Here is a 7,586-nt window from a genome sequence, read left to right as displayed (position 1 = left end):
CACTGAGACACTAGCAAGAAAGCACTTCTGCCCCTCCTCAGACATCCCACGGTCTGTAAACATGCACACTGGAGAAAGATCAACAGATGGGATATTGTGGAGAATAAAGAAGCTGCTGCTATAACCTGCTATAACCATTCATTTTTGAGCAGACTAGAATATTTGGCCTTGCTTTCACTAGTATTTAGTGTTTCATCCAGCAACTAGTGAAAATGAGACCACAAGCTCTAGCCTGTTTTGCAATGCAACAATTTGTATGTTCTCCTTCTAGTTCATACTAGATAAACAAATGACAAAGTTTTTATTTCCATGGAACAATTTATTTTGATGAATTAAGCCATCAAGCCACCAATCACTGTTATAGTGCTTTTTTCTTCAACTGGAATAAGAACATCAGGAAATGTTTACAGTATCATTGGGTTCACTATAACAGGATTTTACTACAGACTAAATATAAATTAATAAACACTTCAGCACTATTCACCACACTGGCTCTCTACATCCTTTGTCACATTCTAACCTTCATTTAAGGCAAGTTTGTTGGTTGATTTTTCTGAAGACGACCATAGAGTCTCTAGATAAGCTTGTGTGACTAGATTAACAAGTCAGGAAATCGAGCTTTATAAAATGTTTACTTCAACAAATATGAAAGTTATTAAGAGAGAGATGGTGAGCCAGAATTGCACTGTATTAAAAGGTGGAGTTTCCTTGTACCAAAGTCCTTTATTCATCATCTTTAGAACCAGTTTTGCTTAACTATAAAAGAGACACAAAAAGAAAGTATTCAAAGTTTAGACTGTCATTCCATTTATTAGGAAACAAGAACATTATTTCCATCTCACACTGAACATGCATATTACTTAATTAACAATACAGACTGATTGTGCTACTGTATCAAAAGACTGAAAAGCATCAAAAATTAATTCTTAAGTTAAACACTAAATGAGTTTATTTCCTGATCATGAAAGTTGAATAAAAAAAAAAAAAAAAAAAAAAAAAAAAACAAATAAACCCCAGAAAAACCTCAGGGCACTGTTTCTATTAAATTTGAAGGCTTTATCACCAGCTCTCCAAAAGAAAAAAAAAAAAAAAAAAAAAGATGAAGTAATGGAACATTACCTTCACACACCTCTGAGAGAATTCCCATACAGAAATTTAAACAATATAAAAATAGACAGTAACATTAACTTAGTATTTCTCACCTTTTAAAGCTAGGCTTATAATTATTAAAAGTAGCATGCCTATCATGAGATCTATCTGAAAACCAAGATATCCACTACAAATAGCCACTTTTTACTCAGAAGGACTCTGCCCAAATCTTCATCATTTACTTGCTCTTATTTAACAACTGGAACTGGTGTTAGGTCTTACAGTGAAAATTACCTCAACTGTGTAAAATAAAATAGTTTGCTTTCAAAATTGTCAAGCAGTGATTTTCACTGAATCAGCAAAGACAAGAGGGTGGAAGAAATCAATACTGAGGGAGCAAGTAGAAAAGAATTATTCACTGGAGGGGTTGCAGCAGAAAATGAGGCTTGTAGGAGACAGCAAGGCGCTCCCACTTGGGACAGCTCCCTTTTATTTCTTACTTATCCACTGCCCTCCAGAACCTGGCAGCACTACTAACTTTATTCTAAATCTTCTTGTCATATGAAGACAGAATATTTGCAGTGCATTTGGTTAGCAAAGTTCTCTCATCACAAAATTAAAATTTAATTGCTCAGTAAATAAAAAAGAAACCAATGAAGTTCAAAGAGTGAAATCCTTCAGACTAATATTCAGAAGAACTAGCATTTTAAAGCTTTTGAGAAATCTGTAAATTAGACTCTAAAATAAGAAGCAGTTCTTATTCTTTCTTACAAATCTTTCTAAAAAAAAGAGTAAAAAAAGAGAACTTGGAAATACTTACATGCTGGACACATTTAGAAATTAATCAGACATCAAAGTCAAATCCAAACATAGTTAGGAAGAAAAGCAAGAAAAAAAAATTATCAGATCAGTTTTCTTCAGATATAAGTACAAATAATTTTTAATTTACATATGCAGCATGTTCACAATACTGTATATAATATACTCACTTTACCTTAATTACATCAACCCAGTTCCATCCTCGTGGAAGCTCTCCTTTGTTATCTGCAGAAAAAGGTTTTAATGTCAGCACACAAGCTAAGGGGAATATTTATCTTTCTTCAAAATCGACCCACAAAATGCTAAATATCCAAACCCCTCAATTCCTGCGCTCTGAAGCCATGAGAACAGAAACAGATTTTAATGTCTTAAACACAGTGTGTTCTTCAACCAACCTCAAAGCAAAAGGAGGAAATGAAATGGCCTTAAGCTGTGCCAGGAGAGGTTCAGATTAGATTTCAAAAAAACATTTTTCACTGAAAGAGTAGTTAGGTATTGGAATAAGTGGCCTAGGGATGTGGTGGAGTCACTGTCTCTGGAAGTATTCCAGAGGTGTCTGGATGTGGCATTTGGAGATAGGTTTAGGGGTGATTATGGTGGTGATGGATTGACAGTTGGACAGATGAACTTGAAGGTCTCTTCCAACCTTGGTGATTCTCTTGATAATGTAATTCAAAGTAATTCAATTTAAATAAGAACACCTCACTTCACCTGAAATTTAGTTTAGAAGGTAGCTCCAATATGAGCTGGGCTGACCAGCAATGATGAATTCTGTCAAAGAACTACACTTTATACAGCTTTTCCTTTCTACAGTTAACATTAAGCTTGCCAATTATACATTAGGTTAGGTAGACGATATGCAGAAATTGCTATCACAGGGTACCACTTATTGCTACAACAGGATAGTATTATCCAGATCATTACTGGAAACTGAAGGTGAACATGAAAGGCTCATCAGCAAAATTAACTGAAGTAATCAACACTTTCAATCAAAATTTTTCTATTTCATTGAAAGCATTAAGTATCTGCAGAATCACTTCTATTTCTAGAATGCAAACTAAATTAGATGCTTTATTTTGGGTTCCAAATAAAATACTTTTGTTTAGAAATTACATTTTAATAATGTGCATTATTAAAATGTTGATGAGAGCCCATCAACAAACTGTTTTTTTTGCTAAAGTAAATTTTTAGAGGTCCCAAATCCTCTCCTTCCACAAGTGTTTTTTGAAAATTTCTTTTGTGTTACCAGCTGAAATAAAATAAAACAAAGATGTCATTAAATCATAACTCTATAGAAAGTTGCTGTGACCAGAACTAACATCCCAGGCAAGAATAATTCATCTAGAACAAATAAAATTGAGACCACAGACTTAAAGTAGTTTCTTATAAACAAATTACTAGTTACTCTTTCTCTAGCCAGGTGTTCTTGCTATAAAATTTGGATTTTCATACTGATCAAAGCAAAGATTAGTATAGCGAACAAACCTGTTTTATCGGCTAGTTTTCGTTTCTGGGTTTTGGATAACTGCTCCTTTTTCTCTTTTTTCTTACTTGGTGGCACATCAGGAGTTCCAATTGAAATACTATTGCTTACTGAAGTCTGAGAAGGATAAAAGTGGTTGTAAACATTTTGCATATTAGTTCCATGGATATCCCTGTGTGATGTGATTACTGAACCTGACCTACTGAAATACCATGACTGTCAGAAAGAAGCAATGCTGTCAGCAGCCTGCAGCTTTTAATCCACATATAATCAGGGCTGTACTTTAAAAAAACATATGTTAGAAACTGGAATTATTCTCTTCCAGTTGCAAAGGGCACCTTTTTCACTTTTGAAATTTAATCATAGGGTGTGATTTAGTCTGAATGGATTCAGATGTCACGCACATAGAAATCATTCCTTCCTCCTCAAAGCAGATCTGCTGCACCATCACGGCAAACAATGTGCTTACACAACCCAAAGACCCTGGGGGTGCACTTATACAATCCCAGGAAGGCCGCAGTAAATTGCCAGCCCTCCAATCCTCAACAGACACATCTCTGTTTCAGCTTCCCTTTTTTTTTGCTTCTGCTCAAAGTCTCTATTTTAATGTTATCCTGTGGGACATAACAGCAGGCTGCAAACATTTTGGTGTAACAGCAAAATAACTATCAAATAGAATAATTATCACCACAGAGCATTGCAGCACCATATTTTGTGTGTCACTTTCAGCCACTAACATATATAACCAATGAATCGATTTACAGCTTAGAGAGAACTCTGAAGTATTCAAGTTATAATAATCAGTAATTTTTTTCAGTTTTAAAAGCACAAAATTAAAATCAGAATTTATCTACATACCACAGTGTTAACAGGCTGATTTTCCATGAACACCTCCTTATTGTCTTTGGCATATTCAAAAAGTGTATATGTCATTGCAGTTCCAAGATTTGCTTCAACTTCTACCATTAACTTATCCAATATACTTTGCTTAATAGCTGAAGATCTAAAAGAAATCATTAAATTCAATTGTAAGCTAGACAGGTGATAAAAAGCTTTTCAAAGAAAGAGCCCCCACCACAAAGCCAGAGAGTGAAGCTGTCACAAATACTTACATTGTGTTGTTGAAGAAAGCATCCATCGATATGACGGGTGCTGTTTGTGGATATGTTTCTGGCCAAGAAACTTCTATTAGAAAGGCTTTGGGATCTCCACTTTCACCTATCTGAAGAGAAAAAAAAACCAACTTTATAAATCAACAGTTTCTAGTCACTTTCTGAGGATTATGAAGTCAATACAGAAGTCTATTACTTCTTTTAGACCATCAAAATTCCTTGAGACAACTACTTTGAGAGTTATCAGTTAGAAAAAAAAGCTGTTACCTAGAAAGAGCATTAAATTTTAGACATCAATATTAACATTTACATTAGAAGAAGCAGCAGAAACTGTCCAATCTCTTTTTATGGTTGGGGTTTTTAAATTCCTTTGCTTAAAAGCTACTTTGTAATACCTTCAAGCCAAGTATTATACTAACACATATGAGAACAGAAAATATGAAGCCTTTTTTTCCCCCCATGCATCTAAGCACAGAGCAATATGAAAACAAGCCACAAAACAGGTTTGAAATAAAGATTATAATAAACTAGTAACCTAAGATAGCAAAAATAATGGGTAAGAACATGAATATTTGTCTTATGCCTACAAATATTTTATTTCCCTGTATGAAAGAATTAATAGTAAAAGATTTAAGAAGTCAGTAGAATGAGTCTGGATTTAAAAAAAAACAAATTGCAGCATACTACTGACATACAGTCAGAAATAACTGCTTCACACAAGGATTTGGAAGACTAGCACAGTAAGGTTTCTAAAACCACCCAAAATTTTCCCTTATTTGCCTCATTATAAAAATCAGCCTTTACCTAACTATGTAGAATAAAGTGTGTCCACAAGAGAAGTCCTAATCAAGGTAAGGCTATGGTTCTTCAAAATTAAAAAAGTATAAAATTGCTGCTTTCTTGTTTACAATATCTGCTTCAGCAGACTGGATTAAGTGACATTCAACAGCACTTGTTTAGTGGTGAAATACATAAGACTTTAAATCAAGAATCTGCAACATTTTTCAAGGCAGCATTTACAGTTCATTTCCTGCTGCTACCAAGAGCAGAACTGGCTGCAATTTTCACAGGGTTCTCTAAGGAAAGCACTCTCTGTGTGCAGCACAAATCCTACAAAGCCACACAAATTCTTTCTATCTTCTGCATTATGACTTCTCACAATACAATTTTTTCTTAATGGGAAAGATGTATTATTGCCTTTGTATGACACTAAGTTTTATTGTATTTGAGTTATCCTAACTTTCGACAATTATTTTTTGTCTAATAAAAATCAGCAACAACCAAAGCTAGTGAAAAGTAAAATGACATACTTTAGGCTTGTAGGCATGTCATATTTCCCCTTTTAAAGAAATTAAATTTATTAAGAATGATCCAATAAATGAAGAAAGACTGTTCTTACATGGCTGGGATTCCAAGTGCTATTAATTAATTGAGCTGATTCTCATTACAATTAGTGACATTATTCTTAAGTTATTTGAGAAGCCACAGAAAGGTGATTTTAGATGGTTCCTCCCTGAAACAGGCATATGGCATTTTCAGAAGTCTCCCTTCTGTCCCACAGGTGCCTAAGTAAAGTTTTCTGGCCATCAAAAGATCTGCCTCAGTCTGTGCCCAGAAGAACTTCCAGGATTTTAAATCTGAGAAAGCTGGTGAGAATTTCATGCCAGAATCTAGTTGTGTACCTTAAGTTCAGCACTCCCTGTATGTCTGTTCTGACCAGACCCTATCGGTGCACACGCCCAAAGCAGTTTGTGGATTTTCTCTTTAGCAGGTAAACAAGACATGATCAGTAATCTTTGGACGTGAGGCTGGAACCTTGTAACTGAGCAGTTAACAAAGGCTCCAAATTTTACATAGAAACATCTCTACAAAGCTCTCCATTTCTGACCTGTTAGGGTAAGTATTACACAGCAGACTGGCTCCTTCAGAGGACTTGACAGTTCTGGCTACGCAGGGCACAGACATGCAAGTGGGATGCCTGGCTCAGGGACAATTGGCTTGTGGTGCCAAGCAACAGGACAAGAGGCAACAGGCAGAAACGGACGGACAGGAAGTTCCACCTGAGTATATGGAAGGATTTCTTTACTGTGCAGTGACCAAGCACTGCAACAGATTGTTCAGAGATGTCGTCTCCCTCACTGTAAATTTTCAGGAACCATCTGGACACAATCTTGTGCCACGTGCTCTAGGATGACCCTGCTTGAGCAGGGAGGTTGGACCAGATAACTCACTGTGGCTCCTTCCAACCTCACCCGTTCTGTGATTCTGGGTAATAAACCCACGGTGGGAGCAGGGTCATATACATGATACTCTGTGCTATGAAGCATTGTGGTACCAAACATCCTGAAAAAACCCTCTGTGGATCTATCCTTTACTGCACATCGGCTATCTCTTTGGCTTAGAACCCCCTAGTATGGCATCTACAAGGCAGCAAAGTAACTTCAAGGTGCAACTTGGCCTTACCCTGTACTGGAAGGACACCGGGCTGAGCTCCCTGAAGCACAGGTCTCCCTCGTAGATGGAGCGCAGCGCTTCCAGCTCCATCTGCAGCCAGGGCCAGAGCAGAGGTTACCGACCGCAGCCCGGCACGGCGCTCGCACCTACCGCGCTCCCTGCGCGACGCCGTGCCCGGCCCCGCCGCCGCCGCCGCCCAGCTCCCTTCTCCCGCCCCTCGCCCGCTCCAGCGGCCGCCGCTTCCCTCCCGCTCCCGCCACGGGCGGCCGCCCCCTCCCCGCGCACGGCTCTATCCCGCCCTCCCAGCCCTGGTTCCGCTCTCCCTCAGGCAGCGGGGCCCGGAACTCACCTCCTGGTCCTCGTTAGCCGCCATGGCCGGAGCTCCCCGCTCCCAGCCGCGCTCCCTCCGGCCCGGCCCGGCCCCGCTGCCGCCGGGGCAGGGCGGGCCTGGCTGGCGCGGCCCCGCCGGACTCGCACGGACGCGCCTTCCCCGAGGGCAGCGCGGGGCACCCGAGGGCGCCGCCCCCTGCCCTGCCATTGGCCGGCTGCGCGTCCCCCCGCGCTTCCTCCTTCCGCTCACTGGCTCCTTCGCTGTGACGTCCCCGCGCGGGCGCTCCTGACTGGTCCGA

General features: G+C 39.2%; 1 protein-coding gene across 1 annotated transcript; it reads right to left on the bottom strand.

Annotated features, from left to right (window-relative positions):
- Nucleotides 1-723: 723 nt before the first annotated feature.
- On the bottom strand, nt 724-7,416 carry RWDD4 (RWD domain containing 4). The gene is made up of 7 exons (XM_053941634.1): nt 7,307-7,416; nt 6,967-7,047; nt 4,504-4,613; nt 4,250-4,394; nt 3,394-3,508; nt 2,084-2,133; nt 724-756 (listed from the first exon to the last, which is right to left on the bottom strand). Exons 1-7 carry the CDS (start codon nt 7,328-7,330, stop codon nt 724-726), a joined length of 558 nt encoding a protein of 185 aa, XP_053797609.1. The 5' UTR covers nt 7,331-7,416.
- Nucleotides 7,417-7,586: the final 170 nt, after the last annotated feature.

Source organism: Vidua chalybeata, chromosome 4 (assembly GCF_026979565.1).
Source record: "Vidua chalybeata isolate OUT-0048 chromosome 4, bVidCha1 merged haplotype, whole genome shotgun sequence".
In the NCBI taxonomy this organism is placed as follows: Eukaryota; Metazoa; Chordata; class Aves; order Passeriformes; family Viduidae; genus Vidua; species Vidua chalybeata.
The sequence above is the reverse complement of the archived record's forward strand: the minus strand, read 5'-3'. Positions and strand labels throughout refer to the sequence as shown.

Excerpts from the sequence above, each read along its gene's own strand:
- RWDD4 (XM_053941634.1), bottom strand. The coding sequence starts at position 7,330 with ATGGCGGCTAACGAGGACCAGGAG. Across the intron at positions 3,509-4,249 it reads ATCAGCCTGTTAACACTGTG|ACTTCAGTAAGCAATAGTAT; the intron begins GTATGTAGATAA and ends TATCCTTCTCAG. Across the intron at positions 757-2,083 it reads ACTGGGTTGATGTAATTAAG|TTAAGCAAAACTGGTTCTAA; the intron begins GTAAAGTGAGTA and ends TCTCTTTTATAG.